Source organism: Paroedura picta, chromosome 11 (assembly GCF_049243985.1).
Source record: "Paroedura picta isolate Pp20150507F chromosome 11, Ppicta_v3.0, whole genome shotgun sequence".
NCBI classification, from domain to species: Eukaryota; Metazoa; Chordata; class Lepidosauria; order Squamata; family Gekkonidae; genus Paroedura; species Paroedura picta.
Window position 1 is genome coordinate 12,286,631 of NC_135379.1, and position 25,870 is coordinate 12,312,500.

A 25,870-nucleotide genomic window follows, 5' to 3' on the forward strand; every position below is an offset into this window, starting at 1 on the left:
GAATAACTCAGAAAGAACAGCATAAGGAAACAGCGAGCTCTTTTTTTTTTTTTTTTTGAACTTGAAGACCAGTTCTAATTCTGGAGTATCAGAGCCTAAGGAGACAACAGATATTTCCCCTCCATTTTACCAGAACCCAGACGCATCATTTCTCTGGTTCTAGTACAAATGTGTAGCATGAAAACCCTCTGTAATTCCATTTAATCGATCTCATGCATCCTGGGAAAAAAATCCCAATTTTATTTTTATGTCATAAAGTAGACCTATTACAGTGGTAATAGGCTTGCAACTCAATAGGTGTTATTCTACCTCTGTCCTACTTTAAAAACATAATTTTAACACCAATGATATATACCTGTAACTATGTGTGTGTCATAATGAGAATAAGCATACTACTGATTTTATTCCTACAAGTAAACGTGAAATGTTGAACATGAATACAAAGCTGCTCAATTCCTGTTTGTGCTATGTGACTTTGACCATGAGGTTAGGATTCATGATTAGAATGCTAAGGATTAAGGCTATCTCAGGCACTTGACTAAAGGACTGATATTTTTAATAGCTGAAACAAAAAATGTAATTGTGCATCAGAACAAATACAGCTGCACTCTGTTTAACCATTAAATGTTTACTACTTGCATATTGGTGTTCCAAGATTCATATATTTTTACAACCATTCAGGTACAATATACTACTTCCACAGCTGTCAGAGCAGATTCTTCCAATATTGTATGTTTCCTTTGGACAATTCAGTGATTAATTTTTTCAGACAAGTACATCACTGATTTAATAAAAATATAATAAGATCTGTCTTTTCTTAGCTGTGACGTGGCAGGGTAATCCCATGTCTTGATCCTTTGTATCCCTTTCCACAAATAAGCATTGAATCCTAGAAATGAAATACAGTTATTCTAACGAACAATTCTAACTAAAATACATACAATCCATTTAAGATTATCAGATCCCTGCTGTCATTGCAAGGGGTTCTGCACGAAAAAAATGGATGATTCCAAAATTGTAACAAAAGAGAGACAATCTGTCCAGTGGCTTAGTTAAATAAAAGATGATAAACAGTCTCTTATCACATTTATTTAGACTTTGACTCTGCCAAAGGGGTTTATTGCAAGGGGTTCAGTAGCAGCATAACCAATTTATTCCGTCCCAAGAGACTGTTCTTAACCATACCTGAGTGTTTTTTTATTTTGTCAGACATGGAAAATGAAGGTTTCTATTTTTGACGGTAATTTATGTAACCAGGCTTGGGTCCACTTAAAGCAGATTACTGAAAACAAGCTTCATTTGGCTCATATTGGAAGGATTGCCCTTCCATAAACCACAGTAAAATGGCTTATAGGGCTAGCTTGGCATGTTCTACAGCAGGCTGTATGAAGAACAAAATAGCCTTGTATAATTTGTCACATGGAACTGGCATAATGGGAAGTACTTGTCTACATGTGTAGCCCACTGGTGCAGTAATACTGAAATAAGCAGCTGTTGAACGAGTTATTTCAGCAAGATCCGTTTGAAAACGATTGCTGGGGTTGGCCATGGTCAAGTTGGCATAACTAATGTGTTCATATGTTCTTAGTAAACTGTATCAGCTGTGGTGGTTAGGATAAAATGGAGGCAACAAGTACAATATTGTAAATAATTCTGGGTGCTCATTGTAGAGGAAAAAAAAGAGTATAAGCAAATCTTACTCAAACCCCTCTGCACAAACACACACCTCAACAGCCCAGAAGCTTTACAGAATTGTAGCTTTATTTGGGAACAGTTCTTCCACAGCTGTATTCAAGTCCAGGTATCTGATGAAGAGAGCTCTGACTCTCCAAAGCTTGTACCCCCAAAATCTTCTTGGTCTCTAAGATACTACTGGAGCAGCTGATATTACTGCTCGGTCAGAACAGCTCTATCAGTGCCATGGCGAGCCCAAGGTCACCCATGTGGGAGAGCAGGCAATCAAACTCGGCTCGCCAGATTAGAAGTCCGTGCTCCTAACCATTACATCAAGCTGGCTTTCACACATTCCCATTTCCTTGTGGCATATATTGCTTAAAACAGCAACTATAATATAGGCAAATGTTCAACCTTTTAGGGTTATCTACGTTATTTACCCTTTTCTCATCTGTTGCTGCAGATTTTGGTCCCTGACTAGTAGATGATGAAGAAATCTCCAGTAATCCTATAACACAAAATACATTGCTTCATTTGAAAGCCTGACTGTATCTCTTCATTTCATTTGTACACTAATGTATAACGTTGTTAAATCATAATATAACTGAAGTGACTTGTTTGAATATATTAATCAATAGAAATGTTTTTGTATTATGCCATTTTATTAATGCCAGCCTATTTGAAATTTCACTAAAAATATGCTTGCTTTTGTTAATCTCCCCTTCTCTATCAATGAACTGTCAGAAAATAGATGGATGGTATCGCAAAGAATCTTTTTCCAGCAGCTACAGTAGATGGCAGTCTAAAGGAGTTATAAATATGAACTGACTTACAGTGTAAAAAAAAAAAGGATATAGATACAAGGCAAGTTCCTCATGCACTAACCATGCAAGAGACTAGACTATTTCTGCATGATCAGTCTTGATCCATCTGCTGCTGCCTCAGAGGGTCAGTGGGCTCTTTCTCAGAGGGTAGCCCAGAGCTTAATGCACTGGTTGTACCTTGCATGCTTAGCCAATTTGAGGGAGTGGATGCAGATCTGTAATGTGAGCTGCTGCTCACAAGCACAATAAATTCTGATAGTGAAGACAGCTTCTTGCATTGATGATACTGTCTGAAACAGTATTTTGTCCCTGTCCCTACATTTTGCTGGGGGAGAATAGCTCTTCAATCTCATTTTCCTTTCCCTCTAAATCCTAAGGAAACATACAGAATTATTGCATAAGGAAATAAATTACCTTTCAGCTCTGGAGAAAGGAGCCTTTTCTTCAAAGCAATCAACTTTTGGAGATAGTTTGTTGCTGGTAACTGGGTTCCTTCCCATGCTATATAAGAAATATAACAATCTAATAAAATGTACTGCCTGTGGCCAAAAGCCATCCCAAGATGACAACTTATGATTTTTTTTAATATGACATATGGCTGCTAACAATATCATTTAGGGTTTTCACACAGAAAATAACAATGGATGTGAACCCCCAAGCCCCAACAAACTCCCATATCAAACCCCATGCTGTGGATACTTTATCCTGACAACCACATTTTCCACTCAAATTTGTTAAAAAGGAAATGACTTCAGCATTGTCCTGCTGAGTCCTGCATACATTTTCAGCAATAAAAGAGGATTGTCCACCCCACTTCCTCGTCTTCACCCTGAAGACAGATTGAAAATTGCCAAGGGCACATGTAGAGCAGCGTTGTTACAAGGAAGCAGTGACTAGGCCGTTGTTTAAAAAAAACACACACACAAAGCCTTCACGTAAGAAGTCTTAGCCATCTGTAAACCCATCTCCAACCTGACTTGTCTAGGAAAGGTAATTGTGCAAGTCATGGCAGTGCAGTTCTAGGATATTGTTAAGAGAAATTCTTTTGGCCCTCTGGTAAAAATCCAACAATTCATCTATTTTCCTCTTTTTAAGGGTTCAGAGTTTGATCAAAATAGAATTTATTTGAAACAAAGAAAAATTTGAGGAGAGGAAAGACAGTCGGGAAGGTTCTGCAAAATTTTAGAATTTCCCTGCCTTTATGCCTAGAGGCAGGCAAACGTTGCGATCCTCCTGCTCATGCACTAATCCGGTGTGTGTAACATAAAACTACTGCAAAGGCTGAGGTTATAAAAGGAAGCACTGATTTCTCTTCAATGACTCTAGATAGCCATCACTCTTATGAACAGGGGGGAAAAGTGTCAAATATTCCAGCAAACAAATCTATAGTGATACATTAGCAAAATTTTCCCCACAACATATACAACCTGTAATTTTTGGAGCCTATCATGTGAATCAAATTACCTGATCTTGGGGGCTGTACAGAATACTCATGGAACCTAGCCGTGCTAACTGACGGTGGTTGGGAATACAGCAACTTCTGAGCAGCTGCAAAATTAAAAGGCAAAAACAAGCAAGGTTGTGGTTCAGATATAACCGAAAGAAAACTGTTGGTGTTGGGCTTGTTTGCGGGGCTCATGTATGCTCCTTACTTCCCCCATCTCCCTCCTCCTCTAGTGCATGCAGCATGATGAAACATGGTGCTTCTTACTGAGTTCCATGTCTTCTAGAATGCTGGCACTGAGGAGATGAGGCACTCTATAGCTAACTGTTGTAGAATGTGACATATCGAAATAGCTGCATAATTTGAGATATGCAATTATTTGAGTCAGCATTTTCCCTAAACTTTTTGATACTTTGAGGTTGAGTGAGTTGAATCCAGCTAGGCCATGTTGATAGGTGACCTAGTGTTCACAGAGCTCAATTCCTAAGAAAGTCCAAAAGGGATCAACTGGGCAAAGAAACCAATGTGGAGCTACAGGCTTCCTTGGGATACCCTCACCATGTACTGAGTCATTCATTGACACTAGTTCTGCAGGAAAATGCCCGTGTTAATTCTCTTATACTTTATTCCTGTCACCAGATTTCTATTCATGGCCGTGGTGTGTGCTATGGCTCACTAAGGTGGGCAGGCAAGCTTATTCCATTTGGCTCTCATTTCTTCAGGGGTGAGGCTGCCACTTTGGCATTCCCTGGAAGTTTCCACAAGAAAGTGACCATGCAACATATCTGACTATCGAATGGAAAGCTTCCATTTTAAATCAAGCCATTTACCAATAAATGTCTGCTGGTTTTGAAGAACATTAAGAGTGGATCTAAGCATTATTCACTTACCAATAAGATTAGCTTCTCGTAACTGAGACTGTGCTTGTGGAAGATTTGCTTTACGGACTGGAAGCAGTTCCCTGTTAGAATCTAGTATTTCTTGCACTGCATTATACACTGAAACCAAAGAGTTACTCATTAATTCAACAAATTAACTTTCAGATTTGAAATGAATCCCTTGCATCTGCCATCCAGAGGTGCATGTGAGTGACCTGTGCTGTTCAACCACAGGGTCATCTTTAACAATAGGAAGCCTGTATTGAATCCAAAAGTACTAGCCACATATTTGAATGCACATGTATGCACTGTCCTCTTATGACCCTAAATAACTATTATTCTGTTAAGAGACAGCTAAATATTTCTAAACTTACTTAATTCATATCCTTCAACACTTTGAAGTTCTGTAACTGGAACGTTTAAGTGTAGAAGAATATGAATTAAGTAGGTTCAGAAATGTTTCGTGAACTCTAAAAGTAGACAGGATTCCTCAATGCCATGTGTTTGCAGGGAGGGGAACTGGTACACCATTCTTACATACAAGCTAGTCCTTACCCCCAACATGCCTCTGTTCTTTTGTTCTTTTTATCATCAGATGTGATACCAGGGAACTAAAGTGCCCAAGGCTGCTGGTGACCTATTCAGCCTGAGAATATGGCACTGGAAAAGAAGAGGCTTCAGCCTTACCTTCAGAGACATTCTCCTGAGCTGAAATTGCTGGGGGGGGGGGAGTTATTTGCTCCTTTGTGATGCTGCATATTTGGGTCTTAGTAGAAACAACATGGGGTGATCTTGACTGTTGGGACTGTAGTCACTCATGAGAGTCCACAGCGGATGACATCAAAGGAAAGGATTTCCCCTCAACTCCAGGATCATGTCCCAATCATTGCCTTTTCTTTCTTCTCCCCACAATAGACACCCTGTGATGTAGGGGAGCCCTAATGTTACTGCTCAGAACAGCTTTATCAGTGCTGTGGTGAGCCCAAGGTCACCCAGCTGGCTGCATGTGGGGGAGCAAGGAATCAAAGCTGGCTCACCAGATTAGAGGTCCTAACCACTCCTAACCACTACACCAATCATAATAAGATATGATTATCTGTTCTCTTCCTGCTTAGCAAACATGATTTTTTACTTCTTATTCTGTACACCCAAACTATCATCTACATACTGCCTTCTGCTGAGATTTTCCATGGGGGCATGAATTAAATCCTCATGCTGAATCCACATTCTTTGGGTTATGAGGTCTTGGAAGAAGACAGAGGGTCATTCTTCCAGTTCCCAAAAGAGAACTTCTCTACCATTCTGTCCATCTGTTTAGGACCCGGTGTCTGGGCAGCCCCCTCTAGATTGCCAAAGTCTCCTCCTGTAAGGTTCTCGTCCTCAGCTTTGTCTTGCTGAACACTTAATGTTTCCTCATTCACTGCCTAAATTAGGTCCACAAACCTATTCCAAATTTCAACATACACCAATTATGTACTTACTATCACGTTTTTCTATGGTTAATTCATAGGGCAGAGATGTTTTTTTTACCCGCTGCACAAAGTGCTTTCTTAATTCTTGTTCCGTATCTTTTCCTGCAAGATAAAATTTTGGACACAGCAAATAGCTTGTTACATTTAAATGTTGTTTGAGAACCTAGAAATTAATAGACTGTAGTCAATTAATTTCAAAACCTACAAGGAGTTCAGTAAGCGTAATCTAGCAGAGCGTGTAAATTTAATTGAAATGATATGTTTGCATGTAATTCCCACCTCTGATGGTGGTTATCAACATGTAATAAGCTGTTTCTGCACATGGATCAATTTTTGTTGAACAGATTAAAAGTGAAAAATTCCTCTACTAATTAATATTCACTACTAGCAGAAAAGCCTGTTGTACAAAAAATACAACGGGCGCTAACCTCCCCCACCCCCCACCCAGGCAGGCCCACCAGGGCCTGGCGAGGATCAAAGGGGAGCAATGGCAGGAACTCCCTCCCTCCACCCAGGCCCTCCCCCCTCCCTCCTAGCTTCCACTTGCTGCCTGACTTACGTTCCACAGTCAGTCCAGTAGAGCGGGCTAGTACTTTTTCACGCGGAAGAAGTTGGAGGGAGAAGGTGGCCAGAGGCAGGACGCCCTACCTTATTGGCCGTTCATTAGACAGACTGCCAATCAGGTAAGTGATGAGTCCCAACTCCTCCCACCACCCCAGTTGGGATTTATTTATATTACAAATAACAAGACAATAGGATGCTTTTGGAGGCCATTAATTCATACAGCTGCTGTAAGTCAGATGCAACTTAACCGCACTTAACACACAGACATCATGATGTAAGGGACCAGCAGAGGCAACCACAGTGGAATTCTGAACAGAACTACACCCTTCTAAGCCCTTTGCTTTCAGTGGACTTCAATGTAATTGGAAAGAAATATCATTAGGAATGCATTGTAAATATCTAAAGCAATGCTCTCCTTTAATATGAAATGTATTATTCACATGTTGTCTCTATTATAGAACCTAAGCTAGTGACTATGTAATAATCATATACCAAAGCTAACCTCCATTTTAGACAGGGCAACTGATCAAGCATCATGGATGGAAACAAAACAGACAGATGAGAAACTAAGATGAATGCTGCAATAGGATGTTTGTCACTTTTTTTTTTACTCATATCATTCCGCCTGTAGTTACCCACAGACATTGATTTCTGCTGGCATTCCTTGTCATTAATCTGTCTATAGGGTCATAATCTGGACAGAAAAACCAGCCAAGCCATATGCTTAAAATGTAAAAAATATAATTGATCTAAAGATGCGTGACACAATCTCACACTTCCTTCATATTTCCGAAGCACCAACCATGTTTCTCTCTTGTGATTTCCAAAGGAATGCTACTCGGCAATAAACACACAACATATTCTGCACTGCAACCAAGAAACTACATTAGATTCTTATCTTATGCAGAAGAAGCAAGACCCATTGTGTGCAATAATACTTACTCCCAAGCAACTACACAGAGAATTACAGCCTCACTTACTTTGCAGCTTATCCGGCTGTGATTCGATGGATGTTTCGGATTCTGTCTCTGAAACCTTGGGAACTATTACGTCATGCCAAGTTACGGGTTTTTTTACTTCTTGTTATTCCATTGATCAGTTGAGAGAAAACAAACATATAGTTAATGCCAAATAATTTTCTGAAAGAACTAACTTAATTCATTATCCAAGAGTAATGGCTTTCTAGAATGGCTAACAGGATCCTTACCTGTGAGGTTTGTTCCTTTAAAATACATATCCACATATACCAAACTGCATAAACCCTTTTCAGCGATTTCCAAAAAATGATAAAATAATAGATAAAAACACTAAAAATGGCAAGTCTAAAACAAGCAACAGGTAAAGCTAAGCAGCAACATAAAAATCAGTCTAGACAGCAGCAGTAAAATCATGTATTGATTTTATAGTACACCTTTATCAGAGCCTCCTGTGACAGACGGTTAATGCCTAACAGAATCTGAGAACCTTTGAGTGAAAGGCTGTTAAAATGGAATTCTGCGAAGAGAGTCAGTTAAGAAATGATAATTGGGAACTGATAGTACAAGAAAGACAGTTAAGCACTCTGTATGGACTGGGAAGAAAGCAAAAGAAATGGGAGAATCAGAGAAGACCCCCATTCAAGCCAAAAAGGAAAATTGATTCTAGTTAAGAGAAGTAATCGCTAGCCAATGAAAAGGGAGATAGTTCTTAAGGATTTTGATAACTGCTTGTATGTTCCTGCCTTCTAGACCTTAAGAATCAGTGAAACTCAGAAACCTATGCTTGAGTGTTAAAGCAGGACCTGAAAAGAAAGCCTCTCTCCTCAAAGTTGTAAAAGACCTTTTTGAGCAGCAGAAACACTTACTTGTTGGCAACAAATTATCTGGAGTTAGTGTGATTACAATGTTATCTCCGTTTTATTAACAGCTCATCTCATACATCCTACCTCTGATTCCACCTGACCTCTTCTCCTTTAAGTTAAGCAAACGTTTTGTTTATTTCGAACTTTCAAAAGCCTCTTCTATGCCATTTCAGAAGCTGAACATGAGAAGGTGATTTTGTCTCTTCTCTCAGTTCCCTGGGCTTGGCCAGTATCAAGATATACAAAAGTAACTGGGTGGAACATCCACAGACAAACAAATAAGAAAAATATATAGGGGATACTCATCAAGAAAAAAGAAGTAAAAAGGGGGAAATCCTTTGTGGGATGGAGGGATGAGGATGGAAAGAGAACACAAAGAAAAAAAATTAAAGTCATAAGTTATCAACAAATAAACTGACAAAGTGTAGGCATTTGTACACACAGCCAACTTGCATTAATAGCGATAGACAAGTATCCGCAAAAAAGGACTATACTTTTGTCTTGATGATGATAATAATAAAAATACTGTTAAAGGATAAAATGGGGAAGAAATCATGTATACCACCCTGGGTCTCCTAGAAGAGTGATTAAAAAACAAACAAACTAGGTAGTATCAAACACAGAAATAAGAAAATCCCTGCACACAGCCATACGGCTTTACTCTCTATACTGCAAATGTTTTATATATGAGGCTACCTTGCGAATGTCACCTAATCATGTGAATATATAATCACTGCCAATGCAGAAAGATGTTTATTTATATTTCACATATATATTCCTCCCTTGTAATGAGAACAGATTCTCAAGATGACTCAAAATCATCAAACTTATATAAAGCCAAATGAACAAGCATGAAAAATAAATAGTAATGTGAATGAGGATTTCAGCCAGTGTTGAAGCAAGAGACTTTCAGTTTTATTCTAGGCAGTTGCCTTTTCTAAATCCATTGAAGTCAAAGATGAATAAGATTTGAGTTACTGTCCTCAAGATGCACACATGCGATTACAACCACCACCACTTGATTAAATCATCCTGCTTCCTGCTCCCACTTGGAATTACATAATAAACTCAGGGGCATACATGAGGGTTCAAATGATATAAAAATAATTGCCTGCACTTACCAGGTGCTTTCCTTATTTGTAATTGGAAACCTGACTTGGCTGGTTTCAGGAATTCAGATGAGGTTTCAGATGGAAATTTCTCTGATGAAAAAGATTATTATGTCACAAATACCTCACAGATTTGACACAGAAATCTCCTGTGTAGTTTCATTTTATTTACACTCTCTTCAGGGTAATTCAAATGCCAACTAAGAGAACAATATAGATTTACACCAGTGGCAGCTGCTGTGGCCAGAAACTACAATGGCAACAATTATCTCTACTGCTATTTAATGCTTAACTAATTCAGTTACAGGCTAGTGACATGTGACCTGGTGTCCAGGGTCAGGACCTCATGCCCAGCAGGCTCTTCTTTGCACCTAAGGCTGTTGAGTCAAAAAGATACATTTGGAAAGATAGTATACAATGTCTCTGCTCCTTCTGGTACTGGTACCATTGTTGACCATAGAAAAATCTCTGGCTACATTGGGATGGAGCCAAGATATTGACATTCAGGGACTTAGCCACCTGCCTATTTTTCTTGGAGGCTTTTTCCCCTCAAAGATTCCTTCTGACCATTTTGTCCTTCTTCATCTACCTGCCTTTTTTAAAAACACTGGCAAAAAGTTCCAGCCAAGGAGTGAAGAGAAAAAGTACTCCAAAACAGCAAGAAAGACAATGAACGTAAAGGAGACACTCTATCAGTATCACAAGGCTACAAGAAACAAACCAACTTTGACAGTGGCAAAGGCAGCATTGAAGGAAAGGGAGTTACAAGTGCATCAGAGCATGCGATGGTTTAGGCAGGGAGATGCATTGCAATGGCTCCAAGAGGGAGTGGTGCCCCCGTGAGCCTTTAAACAGAAAAAATCCTTCTCTGCAGCCATGTGGGACGGCACAAAAAACGAAAGATGAACTGCTGGTTTTAGTCAGTACTCACCTCTGGCTCTTTTCATTTGTTGTGCTTCCTGGAAAGCTTGTAGATCTTTTATATTTGCTTCTAGTTTTGCAACTAATGCCCTTCGTTTTGCTAGCTGTTCATCTGGGGGGGAACCATTAAAGTAATGCTAATTATATTAATTAGGCAGTGCTAATTATTTTCATTGCTCCAGTTATTTTAGATTAGAAACCCCCCCCCCAAAAGGCAGAAATTATCTTTCTCTAGATTCAGCCTCACCCCCCCCCCATTGTTGTTGTTGTTAGGTGCGAAGTCATGTCCGACCTATCGTGACCCCATGGACAATGATCCTCCAGGCCTTCCTGTCCTGTACCCCCCATTATCTTTCTCTATCTAAGCAGAGAGCCTCAGCAAACAAAGGATAGTAAGTTGGGCCATAAAACCTATTCAAATGGAGCATTATTCCTTAGGATGGGAAGTGATCAAGTCTTTATGAGATACCACCAGTAATATCTCTATGTGCTCACGGATAAACAAGACAGAGCAGTGGTAGCAGATTCATGATTTTAAATAGGAATCTATAACAGTGACAAAGAGGGGTGACAGACCATTTTTATCTAAATGAATATCAATGGGAAAGGAATTTAAAAAAAACACCACTCAGACCACCCCTACCTCACTGTGACCCCTTAGTCTAAGGACATTTTGCAACTGAAGATACTCAGTGGAAGCCCAATTTAAACATGGCTCTAATAATGTGCTTCAAATATGATCTTGCACATGTCCAGTGTCTCATTTGAATTGTGCTTCAGCCTCCACTTAGCTTAATGATCAGTAACCTATGCAGATATTGTGTTGCTGTGCTAAGTACCCATAGCTACTTTACATGGATTGTAGCAAAGTGGTACAGGGAAGCTCGTTGCCTCATCAGCGTCACAGTAAAATTGGGCCTGAGAAAGAGCATCTGGAGAGACAGAGTATGGGGGCACTCCTACTAACAATATTTCTAATGCCTTCTTCTATATGATTGGAGCAAATATGTGATCTTCCCCTACCACTACTTGGGTAGTGAGATAAAACACTTCATTCTTGGCCAGCCTTTAAAAACAGAAGCACTGTGATCGGCCCGGGAAAAGAGCTTAGGCCTTCTCCCCTCTCCCCTCCCCTCAGCAGCCATTTCCGACCCTGGGAAAGTTAATCCTTGTGGTAGAACATACCATCAGGTCCATATTTGAAAATGATATCCTTCTCTGACATTTGTAATGGAACTGACACAAGACACTCCTCCAAAGATTTATCTTCTACTGGTTTGTCTAAGAAAGAGGATTTCAAGTAACTGAATATAGAAATATTAGAATAATCAAAATTATGCTGGACAAATAAGTAATTCGTATATCAACCAGAAATTACCAGCTTAGAATACTGCTGTAATTAGATCGTTAGAGAATTTCTGTATGCTGGAGTACTGAAACTGAGTATTATATAAGATTTAGGTCTAAAGGAATATATGTGCGTATCTGAAGGTGGGTGAAATACATTCATAACTGGTGTACTTATCATACAATGATACTATACGCTGAGAAATTAAATTATTAGTTTACAAACTGGATGTGACAGAAGATTATCAATACATTTTGAGATTATTCTTTATAATACTTTATTGTACAGCTTACAATAAGGTTTTGTACCTTGCATTTAGTTCTATTGATAATGAGTATCCTCTTTGTATTGCTTATAGTCATATAGACAGGAATCTTGCATTTAGTTCTATTGTACCTAACATTTAGTTCTATTGGTACTGTGTATCCTCCTTGTATTGTTTATATCCATATAGACAGGAAACAGCTATTTCTATGAACTTGGGAAAATCACCAGGTATGCAAAAAATGGAATTTAAATCCCCCTAAGCAGAGAAGCATCACCTGAGTTTGTGCAGACCAAGCACCTCCATTGGCCAGTCAAGAGACACGCAAGAGGAAGGGAAGCCACCACCACTGCCACATGAGTCAGATCTTTCCAGCACAACAGTGCTGCAGATGGGCAGGAGAAGGCCCATATATTCCTGTCTATATGCGGGGACAATAGGGCTCCCCACCATCCTTCCATTATCCATAGATGCTTCCCACAGCAACATCCAGAGGGAGAGGCCAAGAGAACAAACAGGAAATAAGATTCTCCTCACAAGTCCTTGCCAATCCCCCACTTGTATATAATACATAAATGCCAACTTTAACTGCTAGACCTATATATACAAACAGATTTTATTCAGAAGATCGCGTAAGCTTTTTTACACAGAAATGATCATCCGTTTGTGTAGAAAATTCTAAAAACACTTCAAGAAATACAAAACATACAGCCAGACAAAATACTGTACTTACCACGGAGAGCTCTTTGTAGAATCATGCTCTTTTGTTGCAGATCCCTGATGCTTTTTTGTTGCAGCTCTCTGATGCTTTTTTGTTGCATATCTTTGATGCTTTTTTGTAGATATGGAGACCAGCATCTTTTTTTCCCAAGTTTTCCTGCAGCTTCGTCTTCAAAAACAAAAGCAAAGGATTATTGACATGCTACATCTGCTTGAGTAGTCTCCACACCAATACCAATTCTTTCCAGGGATGTTAGGCACTGTGAAAAATACATCCCACACAAACTGGCCTATTATGCAGTAATAGTGAAATTAACATCATGTCTGGAAAAAAAAATTGAAATTTGAGGAGAGATGGTGAGTTTATTATAAACAAGAGACAAATTTTGAATGAGAAGCAATTTAAAATAGTAACTTAATATTGTGAGCATGTATTTACTGTTTATATTTACCATCAAGTTCATAATTTGCTATTTCCTCTTTTGTTAGTGACAGCGGCCCTTCTAAAGATAAATCCCATCTATCCAATCCGCTTTTGGCTTTTAGGTTGCACAATTTTCCCTCTAAAAAAAAAAAGAATCAGATTTTAATACATTCAACAGAGAGAAGTTTTTAAGGATTTTTTTTGTGAGGAGTGGGGGTTTATGATTGCCCGTGTGCTGCTCAGATTTAGCTGCCTAATAAAAATTTACCGTGTTAATCAATTGCAACTACACAAGGTAGCTTATACAATGTTTTATTTTCTTTATTATTTTATTTTTGTTTTGTACTATACTCACTCACGAAATCCAGCTGAGAATCTGAGATTCCCTTTAGTCGCATTATTTCATCCAATTTTGATTCTAGACTTTTGATCTGAAATAGCTCACTTAGGGTTTTCTCTAGAAATGCAGAAACAGTTACAGCTGATGACAGAAAGCAATGTATAAAAACTTCCTCTACAATGATATTTGTTTCAAATAAATAAGAATTCAACAACAACATGACAATGGATGCTGTTATATAGGGGAAGGGTAAAGGACCTAATCCAGTAATCACTGCTCCCATTTCCACTCCTCTTGCTTAGTACGTGGGGCACACTGTATTGAAAATGTGAATACCTACTTATCAAACAGGAATCATAAAAGAAAACTGAACTTATGACGTTTCCTGAAAATACTACTCCAATCTTAACATATAAGGCACTTATGTAACAAGGCCCTTCAACATCCAAGCAGGTTCCTCTTGTGTAAGGGGTCTAGCGAAGACTAGAGCTGGGATCTCAGTTCAGGCTTCGGGTATGTGTAATTGCCACTGGCCGACACACAGGTCATTTGTTTTATCCAATCAGGGGGCTCTGCTTAGGGTCAATGACAGGCTTAGGTGGGAACCCCTCAACTGTATATACGTTTGGGTGGTGGGCTGTATGGTTGTTCAGTTGTGTGCAATCAATAAAAGAGATGATATTTGGCACACAGGTGACTCCGCATCTGATTGAACCAACTATTCAATACTGGTGACAAGGATGGGTTTGCTGAGCTACTTAGGGAGCCTTAGCTACCAATCACTGAAATCACTGGCTCCCTACCTCCCAAGGAGGGACCAATGAAATCATTCCCCAGGTTCCCACCTTTCGGGAGGGAACTGCAGAGATCAATCTGCTCCCTGGCTCCTGAGAAGGGACTGTTGGAATCACACTGCTCTCAACTGTCCGAGGTGGACAGCCGAACTGCGTTGGGGCCCTGCCTTCCAAGCTGGGGGCATCTGAGTGCTCTGTGAGTCCCAAGCACCAACGACTGCGTGCCGATTTTCATCATGGTGACCAGAGGCCATATTGGAGAGTTGACCCAGTGTTCCCAGCCAAGTGGGAATCTTATGCCACCCAGCTGGAGAATTGACTGGCCGTCAACAACATCACTGAGGCAGAAAAGAAGAGGAACATGCTCCTGTGCATTTGCGGTGCGGCTACATTTGAGCTGTCCCAGGACCTGATACCACTGACCAAGACTGAGATGGTCACTGATTACGAGAGCATTGAGAACCTTATATGGCTCTTTGTGCCCCAGCCAAGATCGCTAGATGCCACACCTTCTACTAGTGGGAAAACAAGTCCATGTCAGTGTGCACGGCCACATTGCACAAGGCCACCCACTTTAACTGATATTTTATGGATTCTAATGTGTGTTGTGATGCTAAGAGGAAAGGCATGGATAAATATAATGCCTATACTGAAATAGTGTTACATAATCTTAAAACACTTTCCTGGGGTTTTATTCTTCACTCACCATCAGGGCTTGTCACCTGATCTCCACTTAAAATAAGATTCTGTTTTTCTTCCATATCTTGAAGAAGTGCCTCGAGACCGGCAGCCAAACATTTCCTTTGTGCAGCTAGCATCTGTTTTCTTTCCTCTGCATAAAAAGATCAGTAGCGCCACGTTACTAATTCACTCTCGGAACAGTTCTCTATAAAAGGACACCACAGGACGGTATCATCCGACAGGCCAGGAAAGCTTGTACATAAAAAGGAGACTTTTAAAATCATAAAAATAGCACGGCTAAATATTTTGGAGGCCCTTGTGCTATTCCAGTCACATTCACACAAATTCATTGCATCTAGTAGAAAAAGTAGACAGCATCCGAAGCGGAGCAGTAGCAGAGTGATCCCAGTTTCTACACACCAAGACCAACAAACAATTGTCATAAGCTCATACAGAATTAGTGGTCATTTTAATTCTTTATTACTAATACACTTTTAGAAAGTACAAAATGAAAAACTTCGAATTACAAACAGAACATGATTCAACTTCTGTTTTGTGTCAGTCTTCTATAAGCCAACAATTTTTATTATGGGACTGATATCTATGTACGTGTTCCTCCTTATCCTTCACAAAGTTAGTCAAAGCTCTGTCAGAATCCCATCTCGTCGTACTAAAATTAACACTATATCATTGTATTATATTATTCTACAAATGCTTTAATCACTATTCCATTTCCCCATTAAGTGTTGTTCCATCACTGCCAAATAACTCTTGGGTTGGGGGGGGGGGGAACAGAGTTTCTGAAATCATGTAATGGCTCCACCTGTATATAAATATATAATATTACATTTTGCCTCTTTAGTGCATTTCTAAGCATTCTTCCATGTTCAGTATAATCAAATATGCAAAATGCCAACATCCAGGCTCTCTCTACATTTCCATATCATCAAATTAATCTTTCTTGATTGGAATCTTTCTACCAGGGCCAGGACAGAGAATTCTCTGGCCCTGGATGAGGTTAAGCGGGCTTCTTTTGGGCCAGGGACCATTAGCCGGTTGGTGGTGGCAGAGTGTAGAGCTCTTTGAGGGGCATAGGCAGGGAGGTGGTCCCCCAGGTACACTGGGCCCTGACCGCATATGGCCGTGAAGGTAATTACCAGAACCTTTAGTCTAAAGGCTAACTTATCCCAGCAAACTCAAGATGCCTTATTTTCTGATTGTTGTTGTTACGTGCGAAGTCGTGTCTGACCCATTGCGACCTCATGATCATTTTCTGATAGATCTTCTATTAAACACCTCCTACTGTTCTACTAAGTACTATTCCACCAATGCAATAATAGTGAAGGGTTTAAGAACTGACACCTCATAGGCCAGCAAATAAGCTCACTGGCATGCCAACTCAGGTCTGGCATGAATCATTACAAGTTCAAGATGTTTCTCTACCTAGATGGATCTATCCTGCTTGACAAGTATAAAAAACAGCTAAAATGGAGGGAATAGGAGAAAAATATCCTATGTACAAAAATGTATCATTTTACTAACCTTGCATAACACCGGGCTCAGAAAGTACAAGGCCCTGCAAACCTTTCAGATCATTCAGATTTAACTCCACATTTTTCCACAGTTGTTTTCTGTCGTCAGATAATTCAGCCAACCCCCTATCTGTAAAGAGAAATTCAGAATTACTTTGTGCAAAAAATGGTTAAAGTGTATTCTTTTATTACTTTAATGATGTAAAGTGAAGGCTAATTATCAGTTTTCAATGGGATTTTGGTATAAATATATAAACTAGCTGTACTGCAAAGGAGAACTGATTTTTTTACAATGTACCTACATTTTTTGGTTCCTCTGGGAGCCTCAATAATAGTCTGACCTAGGAAAGGAACTAGATATGGATCCTCTAAATATCTTATACCTAAAAGATTTGAGATGCACTGTTGATCTGACTTTTAATTCTCTACTCACCAATTATTTCTAATATGTCCCATTTGACTTTATCAAGTCCCTCTGCGTCTTGGATATCTTGCATAACTGCTTCTAACTCTGAAGCCAAACACCTTCTTTGTTCAGTGAGCTTCTTAACATTTTCCTCTACAAACAAAATGTAAAATACATTGAAATTTCACCTCTCAGGAGCATAAATATGAAAGAGAAATCACCCGGAAACTTTTGTGCCTCTGAAATAATGGCAATAAAATGTTTTACTGCTCAACAGACCCAGGGTGATTGCTGAAACACATTTAGATTTAAAATAAATACTATCCAAATGACTGTTTTAGGGTGATGCTGACCTCAAGATCTTTTCTATCTTGCTGAGAACTCCAAACATTAGATATATCCACAGAGACACAAGAATAACTATTCTTGTGCTAACAGATGCTAAAAATCATGCAATTACCTGGTACTGCTGCCTGGGCAGGCATGCTTAGGCCCAATGTCCTATAATACTTTGAGTTTGCTGTTTCTTTTGTTTTCCCCTGGAACATTTAAGATAAGCCAAGATCTTTGTTATACCTGATTAATACCAGAAATACTGCCCAGAAATCAACGGAAAATAGAGAGGTTTCCCCCCACCCAGAATGGTTGTGTTGAGAACATTCTATTTTGAAAGTCTCCGGAATATCAATCACAGATGCTTTCTTGGCCCTCTCTTTGTTGGAATATGCAAGGTCTGTAGTTTCAAATGAGTAGCTGTGTTGGTCTGAAGTAGCACAATAAAATCAGAGTCCAGTAGCACCTTTAAGACCAACAAAGATGTATTCGAGGCGTGAGCTTTCGAGTGCAAGCACTCTTAGTCTGACAAAGAGTGCTTGCACTCGAAAGCTCACGCCTTGAATAAATCTTTGTTGGTCTTAAAGATCTGTAGTGTGCATGATTCAAAGGCATATGAAGAAACGTGGTAAGTACAATGTAACCCAAAAAACCCTGGGTAGACTATATAGTACAAAATTGTGTTAAACACAAAGTTCAACAAAAGTCACTTCAAAAGAGCTGTCTCAAGAGTTTGCTTCTTTAATCTAAGTGCTTGTTAGCCATTCACAGCAGGATCCATACTTTAGAGGTCAGACAGGGGACAAAAGAGAAATATCTCAGCTATCGTCAGAAATTGCCCATTATTCTCTTTATTGCATTTTTTATTGTGACCAAATGTTGTTGTGGTCCCCCCCTACCCATGCAATTCAGTCTCAGGTGAATGCAAACAAATCCTAATTGCAGTCTTTTCCTCTGTATCTCTGGAACCTGGGCAATTTCATTACGCCGTATGTTAATTTGCCCTTTCACCCCATTTATAAGTCTGAGCTGATTATTTTCATTCCATGACATTGTATCTGAGGAAGTGTGGGTGCACACAAAAGCTCATTCCTTGAATAAAACTTGGTTGGCCTTAAAGGTGTCACTGGCATCTAGATTTGTTCCATCACATTAACAGTATTTATGAATATGCATCAAAATGACAACATCAGAGACTAGCATCAGAATGAGGCCACAGTGTTAAGTCACTCATAGACATAAAGGAGTAAAAGACAAAGGGGGTTGGACTAGATGACTCTGGAGATCCCTTCAAACTCTATGATTCTATGATTCTAAGACATTTCAAGCTGTTCCCTGCCTTAGGAATGTCTTTGCTGACATAAATGCAGAGCGGTCACTATACTAGTGACATGTTTATATCTCCCTCTAGTGGGCTAAGCATAACACTAACCTGAGTAAATTTAAAGAAATATGCTATGTACCATATATCAGCCTATGTAGAAGAAAAGGATGTTTCTCATTATGAATTTTTTAGGCTTGAATCCTATTAAACTTATCTCGTTAGTATTATGCTCAATGTTCACAGCTTTGTGGCTATGCTGTCATTGTTGTTTCTCCATTTGTAACCTAGCAATTTACACTGAAGAGCCAAAACAAGCTTGCCTGTTTTGTCTGGCTACGACAAATACAAGAAGAGCTGCTTTCGTTTTTTGTTGGAACATTTCTCAAGCCTAGTGAGCTGATCATTAATGCTGACTGTGCACCTTTCTACTGTGAATGACTAATTTAGAAGATTAAAGAAACAAATACTTGGAGACTACTCTTTTGAAGTGACTTTTGTTGAACTTTATGTTTAAAACAAATTGATAGCTGAATATCCTACAGGGGGCATCAGAGGAGATGTGTATTTAGAATAGGAACTTCCAGATATTTTTCAAATAATCTCCTTCAGCATCCTGATTGGCTCAACTGAAGACTTCCTGCTCCTTTGAGAACACTTCCTCCCAGCTTGCTTCCAGAACAAAGTGAATGAACAAAAGCTAGACAGATGATTAGGAATCTCTCTCTCTATATATATACACAGTTGTTTCTCTTGATAACAAAACTATTTTCATCTTAAAATTAATTTTATGTTAGCAATCAGTATATACACAGGCTTTTCATAAGCTTTTCTTGATAACTTAGGATTTTTAAGAGGCTTTTGTCCCAGCGTTTCCCAAACACTTTATTACACTTTCTATGAGCAGTTACTGACTCTATGGTTTCCAGAAAGCTGGGACACTTCTTTCTCTAAACACACCAATGCTCTTCTTGAATTTTACCTTAAGGTTTCACAAGGCATTTTTGTAATTAAACCAGACCAGGAATCTCTCAACTCTTCCACATAATCTCCCTAATTTAACTGTGTAGGGAAATTCTTCCATGAGAACACCTAACCTCTTTTCGTGGCCCGAATGGGAATTTTCTCCTAACAACCCACCCCACTTGCCAACCTGCTCTCAGTCAGGGCGGAATTCATAATGTATGATCCTTGGCATCCAGTTCAGAAGTCTTTCTCTGCTCAAATGATGCTAGCCAATCAGATTCCTTGGAGCAGCCTGTCATTCATGGTTCTCTGGTTCTGGGAAGATTTAACCCTTCATAGTCCATTGCCCATTTACACAGCACTTCTGAGATTTTAAAATGCAGTCCATAACAGTTATACATCAAATCATGTAAACAACTTACCACCAATGCCTTCTGGCTGGGTAGCTGCAAGAGCCTCTGCTTGTTGCAAGTCTCTCCAATTTATTTCCAAATTTTCCAGAACCAATTGTTGTTTTTGATACAGTTCTTTTAAGATTATTTCTAAGAATAAAAACTTTGCATAAACAATTTTAAATGTATACAATTGTTCATTGTTCTAATCAAGTGACCCCTCTCCTCTATGCCGCGGCGCTGGCCACCTCGGGCGTCGGTGCTTACCAAAGCGTCACAAGCGCGCCAGAGCACTCGACCCTAGTTCAGATCTCCATGTTGCTGTGGAAACTGACTGGGTGATTTTGATCCTGTCACAAACTTTCAGACTAACCTACCTTACAGGTTTGGTTGTGTGAACAAAAAGAAGAAGAGAATAATGGAAGCTGCTTTGGTCCCCACTGTGGAGAAAGGTGGGGCACAAATAAAGACTCAACGTAGCTGAATATGGAAGGCAGATAAAAGGTTGGTGAATGGCTGAAAAAGAAAGAATGAGGCAGGGACAGGATATAAAGATTGCCAAGAGGAGAGAAAGAGGTTTTAAAAATTCCTAAGAATGGTTGGAAAGCAGCCTGAGGAGGGTGGAGTTTGACCTCAGAGAGGTAATGCCATAGATTCCACCCTCCAAAGCAGCCATTTCCCTACAGGAACTAGGGTTGCCAACCTCCAGGTGGAGGCTGGAATCATCCAGAATTACAACTGCTTCCCAGGTTACAGAGACTTGTTTCCCTGGAGAAAATGGCTGCTTCAGAGGGTAGACTTTGACATTGTATCCTGCTAAGGTTGCTTCCCTCCCCAATTCTCACCCTCCCCAGTCTCCACCCCAAATTTCCACTGACCTCCCAACCTTGATTTGCAGTCTCCGTAACTGGAAGGTCTAGTGTACTTCCAAGACATATCCCACCAACACCTTGAGGTTGGCAAACTTATAATGTATTGTTCTTTACGTTCCATGAGCCTCAGGGGAGGGCAGTATACAAAATGTAATAAATAAATAATAAATAAATATTGAATGCTGGGAAAAGAGAAAGATTATGGGGGCTTTCAGAAAAAGGAAAAAGGAAATAGAGATGCCTCCTGCAAGTCTTTGCAAGTTCCCACTTGTAGCTTACTAAATTGAACGTGACCAAATTATAAGTACAAAAAAAAAAAGAAATTTAAGAGGGAAAAGCATGTGAGTTTGCAATCCTCCCACTAATCACCTAAATCAGGCTATACTCTTGACTCACCTCTGGTTCTAATTATTGCATCCTTCTTCAGAGCTTCATTCTCCACATCTTCCATGTCTTCAAGAATTGTTTTCAGGCTTGTAGCCAAAAACCCTCGTTCTTCAATAAGCTCTTGCACTCTTTGGTCTGCAAAAAGATTTTGGCAAAAATGGAATATGTACCATTCAAGAAACTTTTCCAGGGCTGTCAAGAAATCCAGGGTTTCACAAAACCCTTGCTGAGAAAAGCTGGCTTAGAAGATTGTGAGGAACCACCTGTGCTTCCCAGCATCTCAGGCTTCACGTATTTCCTCATGCACTAAAGGACATCATCAGTTCACTCACTGAAGATGTTCTTCCCTTCGAAAGGAAGGTCCTCCACTCACATCCTGGTATCGCTTGGAAGAGTAGATGACCTCAATCATGAATACCATCTCATCACAATCCCATGGCAATCTGTGTCATGTCAAGCCACATTGAGTTCTTGCTTTCCCAACCTGCAGCGTTCTGTAATAATAGCTTTTGCTGATGGTCTAATAGTATCAGGTAACATATCTAATAGAGGTATCACTCTGTCCCAAAAGAGATATGTGGTCGCAGCCCATAACACCTGCATGCCCCATGGCTCCTGAGGAGCATACCTTTCTCCCCATCAAGTCCATCCTGTTCTCCTCCTTATCTGGGGGGGGATGCATATCAGACTTCATTTTGGCAGGCAGGACAGCTATGGAATTTGCTTTCAGGTGCCTAAATAAACAGGAGCAATCCTCTTCCTCCACCCTGTACAAATTTTCTTGAGGACATCGAAACAGAGGCTGGAGTAGACCACACTCCTAATGCCATGCCTATAAGGAAGGGAGGTGCAATTGGTCCTCAGCCTGGGGAGCAAAACACCTCCATAATTGGGTCAGATGATACTGGTACCGTAGATAAACAGTCCAGATTAAGGGCCTTAGCCATCCAAATCAATTGTTCAGAATACAGTCATGAGACATTAGTGAGGTTGGGGCTATCTCCCCCATGGAAGAAGAAGAGCTTCCCTGAAGGAGGCTCAAGGCAGCTTACAGTTGCCTTCCCTTTCCTCTCCCCACAACAGACACCTTGTGAGGGGGATGAGGCTGAGAGAGCCCTGATATCACTGCTTGGTCAGAACATCTTTATTAGCACCGTGGCGAGCCCAAGGTCACCTATCTGGCTGCATGTGGGGGAGTGCAGAATCAAACCCGGCTCGCCAGATTAGAAGTCCGCACTCCTAACCACTACACCAAGCTGGCATCATCTGGGGAGGGTAGAGAATAACACTCAGAACCTATGCCTGGCTCCTTTTCCCAGCACCGTCTGAGTCTGAAGCTCTCAGTGACAACTCAACATTGATCAGGCATCAACCATCTTTATATGACACAGTCTACATTGTCAAGAGGGGATATCCCCATGTAGGCGTGCGTAGGCATGAGTTTCTTCCAGTCAGGGGGAATGGGACACATGTCTCCATTGCTTATCAATGGGGTTATTGCTGCCATGGCATCAACGCTTCGATGTTCACTCCATCAGCTTTTTCCATAATTCACCTTAAAGATACTTCATCCAAGATATCATTAAATGGGGAGTGGGGGACACAGTGCCACCCCCAGACACACATTAGATATTACCTGCTTAAAGAATAAAATACTTACCGGCAATGCTTCCGGGATGAGCAGCTGCAAGTGTCTGTGCTTCCTCCAGGTCTTTTAGATTTATCTCCAAGCTTTCCAAAAACAATTTTCTAAACTGAGCAAGTTGATTTAAATCCATTTTTAAAACTAAAAATTAAAAAAGAAATTAAAACAAAAACTGCTAAGATTTTTGCTATTGTTAATATCATAGAAAATTATGAGTGACTTTAACTGGGGAAAGTAGTTTCAGAAAGCAAAATACACATAGTGTAGGGGGGAAAAGCTAAGCTAAGGAAAAAGAAGCAAGCTGAAATCATTAACAAATAGCTGTATTTTAGAGACCCACACCATTCTCAGAGATGCGATTCATGATTTCATTAGTGAACACAAGACCATTCAGCGTGTGGGAGGTAAAGAGTGGGAACAAACAACTTTGGCCCCACAGCCTGCTTCTGCGCAACTGACAGCTTCTCAGAATGGTTTTTTTTAACAGAGAAGAAGCATGCAAATTGGATGAACTGCATGACACCACCTCCAACTAGTGCAGCAACACCCACTTTGCCTGACCAACCAAGCAACTCACACAGCTAAATCCACCTGACCTGCCCTACTAACCTCAGCAACTCCTACTTGCAGCATCATGACTTGGACCAGCAAGCTGGCCACTGCTACATGACTCCCTTGAAAATGCTGGAGTCAAGATAGGCACTGTACTTGACTCTCCAGTGCTAAGCCTCCCTCTGGGTAGGGATGGGGCCCTTTCCAGGGCCATTTTGTCTTTGAATCCACTTTGGGTGGCAGATGAAATTTGGCCTCCACTGTTTGCAGATTTTGCCACTGGTGATGACTCCAGGAAAGAGAATTCTCACGAATGGAGAAGATCTATGTTTCTAATATTATTGTTAAGAGATGATACTCTAGGTCTTTTTGTTTGCAAATTACTTATTCGGTACTCACCAGCAGGTATTTTTGTCTCTGAAACACGATGGTCTTCTGCTTCTTTTATTTGCTGGATAATTGAGTCAAGGCTTGCACTCAGGAGCTTTCTTTGCTCATTAAGCTTCTGCATTTGAAGTTCTGCAAACAAATGTTAAATCATTTAATTAAAAGAACCAAGTATACTTACGAAGCATATTTAGAGATGTGGAAGTCTAAGGGGGAAATTGAGGACTTATATTGGGGAAATTTGTAGAGCTATCATGGCCTCCCTTCCTCCATTAATCATGGAGGGACAGCAGTAGAGGCAAACATATGAACTGTGGCAAGGGGACAAAGAAGAAGAAGAAGAAGAGTTGGTTCTTATATGCTGCTTTTCCCTACCTGAAGGAGGCTCAAAGCGGCTTACAGTCGCCTTCCCATTCCTCTCCCCACAACAGACACCCTATGGGGTGGATGAGGCTGAGAGAGCCTTGATATTACTGCTCAGTCAGAACAGCTTTATCAATGCTGTGGCGAGCCCAAGGTCACCCAGCTGGTGCATGTGGGGAACACAGATTCGAACCTGGCATGCCAGATTAGAAGTCCATACTCCTAACCACTACACCAAACTGGAGGCAAGAGAAATAGTGGGCAAGTATGGAGCTCTTCCTGCTGCTCCCTTCAGAACATTCTGAGCCACAGATGGGCAGCAATGGAGACTGGCTGGTTGGGAACCAGCAAGGGGGCAGCCCAAGCAAGCCAGCCGAGAGATAAGGTCCCCTACCTCAGGTGAGTCTTGTGAGTTCCCATTTTCATGGGATATTGGATATATTTATTGTTAAGTGTGAATAACTTTGGCAACAATTAATACATTATAACATGTTTAACAATATATTTTAATTTGTTTAATTAGTTTAATTTGTTATCTGAATGTGACTGTAGTCCTATTTTAACTGTATGAGATTATTTGTGCCCAAGTAATACACTTCCTTTAGTTTGCTATGAAATTTGTCTTATTTCAACTTTCCATTCTTTCTTATTTCTCATATGGCAAAAAAACTGTGCTCAGGTAATGTACCATGGAGCAGTTTTCAGCTCTCTCAAGTATTGAGTAGTTTGTAATTTTGCTTATAGAAAATTAAGGCATTTATATATTCATATTCCATAAGTATGCCAAATACTACCATTTTATATGCCAACTAAGTTGTGAATTACACATTTTTATGTTGTTAAAGCAGTAAAATGACTTTAGGATTGATAGAAAAGTAAATACATATTTTTCAGTTTTCCCAAGTTTTCAAGATTTCTAGATATGTTACACACACACATACACACACATACACACATATATAAATATACTTTATTAACTTATATATGTTAAGGTAATATGAAATATTGCTACAGAATTAATATTACAAAATATTAACACTGTTCTAGGATGTCATATTCTTCAAAAATAAATCATTTAAGCAACTTATCAAAATCATAAGTATTCAATACAATTGCAAAGTAGCAAACTAAAATCCGAAACGAAAAAATCAAATTCCTTGTCCCTATCGTGATCAGTTTGTTAATCGCTTTGTAAGATTTCATTCAGTTTGGGGGACACCAGTTAATAATTACATAGGATGGTTAGCAATGTATCCAAACTTAGAAGGCACATTTACTGAAATAAAAGGTTGTTATTACAAGTACATAAGATTAACATGTTAATGTACAGCTTACATACCAGTGGAACTGTCTGGTTCAGAACTTGCAAGAGCCTGAACTTGTTCTAACTCTTTCAAATTTGATGATAAATTTTGT

The 25,870-nt window shown here is 39.8% G+C and overlaps 1 protein-coding gene across 7 annotated transcripts in view; it reads right to left on the reverse strand.

Moving 5' to 3' along the window:
* Positions 1-612: 612 nt before the first annotated feature.
* Positions 613-25,870, reverse strand: part of CCDC7 (coiled-coil domain containing 7) — a 92,123-nt gene continuing 66,865 nt past the window's right edge. For 5 of the 7 annotated variants that reach the window (XM_077303228.1, XM_077303229.1, XM_077303226.1 and 2 more), the window contains 21 exons: positions 25,794-25,870; positions 24,104-24,223; positions 23,168-23,293; positions 21,517-21,642; positions 20,279-20,398; positions 17,264-17,389; positions 16,841-16,960; positions 15,324-15,449; positions 13,839-13,940; positions 13,512-13,622; positions 13,073-13,228; positions 11,912-12,007; positions 10,737-10,838; positions 9,818-9,898; positions 7,837-7,935; positions 6,302-6,394; positions 4,833-4,940; positions 3,963-4,046; positions 2,913-2,999; positions 2,115-2,182; positions 613-889 (listed from right to left, as the gene is read on the reverse strand). The exon at positions 25,794-25,870 is cut by the window's right edge and continues 43 nt beyond it. In XM_077303228.1, coding sequence (XP_077159343.1) covers positions 818-889; positions 2,115-2,182; positions 2,913-2,999; positions 3,963-4,046; positions 4,833-4,940; positions 6,302-6,394; positions 7,837-7,935; positions 9,818-9,898; positions 10,737-10,838; positions 11,912-12,007; positions 13,073-13,228; positions 13,512-13,622; positions 13,839-13,940; positions 15,324-15,449; positions 16,841-16,960; positions 17,264-17,389; positions 20,279-20,398; positions 21,517-21,642; positions 23,168-23,293; positions 24,104-24,223; positions 25,794-25,870 — 2,200 coding nt within the window. In that variant the 3' untranslated portion in view covers positions 613-817. Of the gene's footprint in view, positions 890-2,114; positions 2,183-2,912; positions 3,000-3,962; positions 4,047-4,832; positions 4,941-6,301; positions 6,395-7,836; positions 7,936-8,063; positions 9,033-9,817; positions 9,899-10,736; positions 10,839-11,911; positions 12,008-13,072; positions 13,229-13,511; positions 13,623-13,838; positions 13,941-15,323; positions 15,450-16,840; positions 16,961-17,263; positions 17,390-20,278; positions 20,399-21,516; positions 21,643-23,167; positions 23,294-24,103; positions 24,224-25,793 lie in introns of those variants that run through there. The other 2 variants (XM_077303230.1, XM_077303231.1) reach the window with 2 other exon arrangements.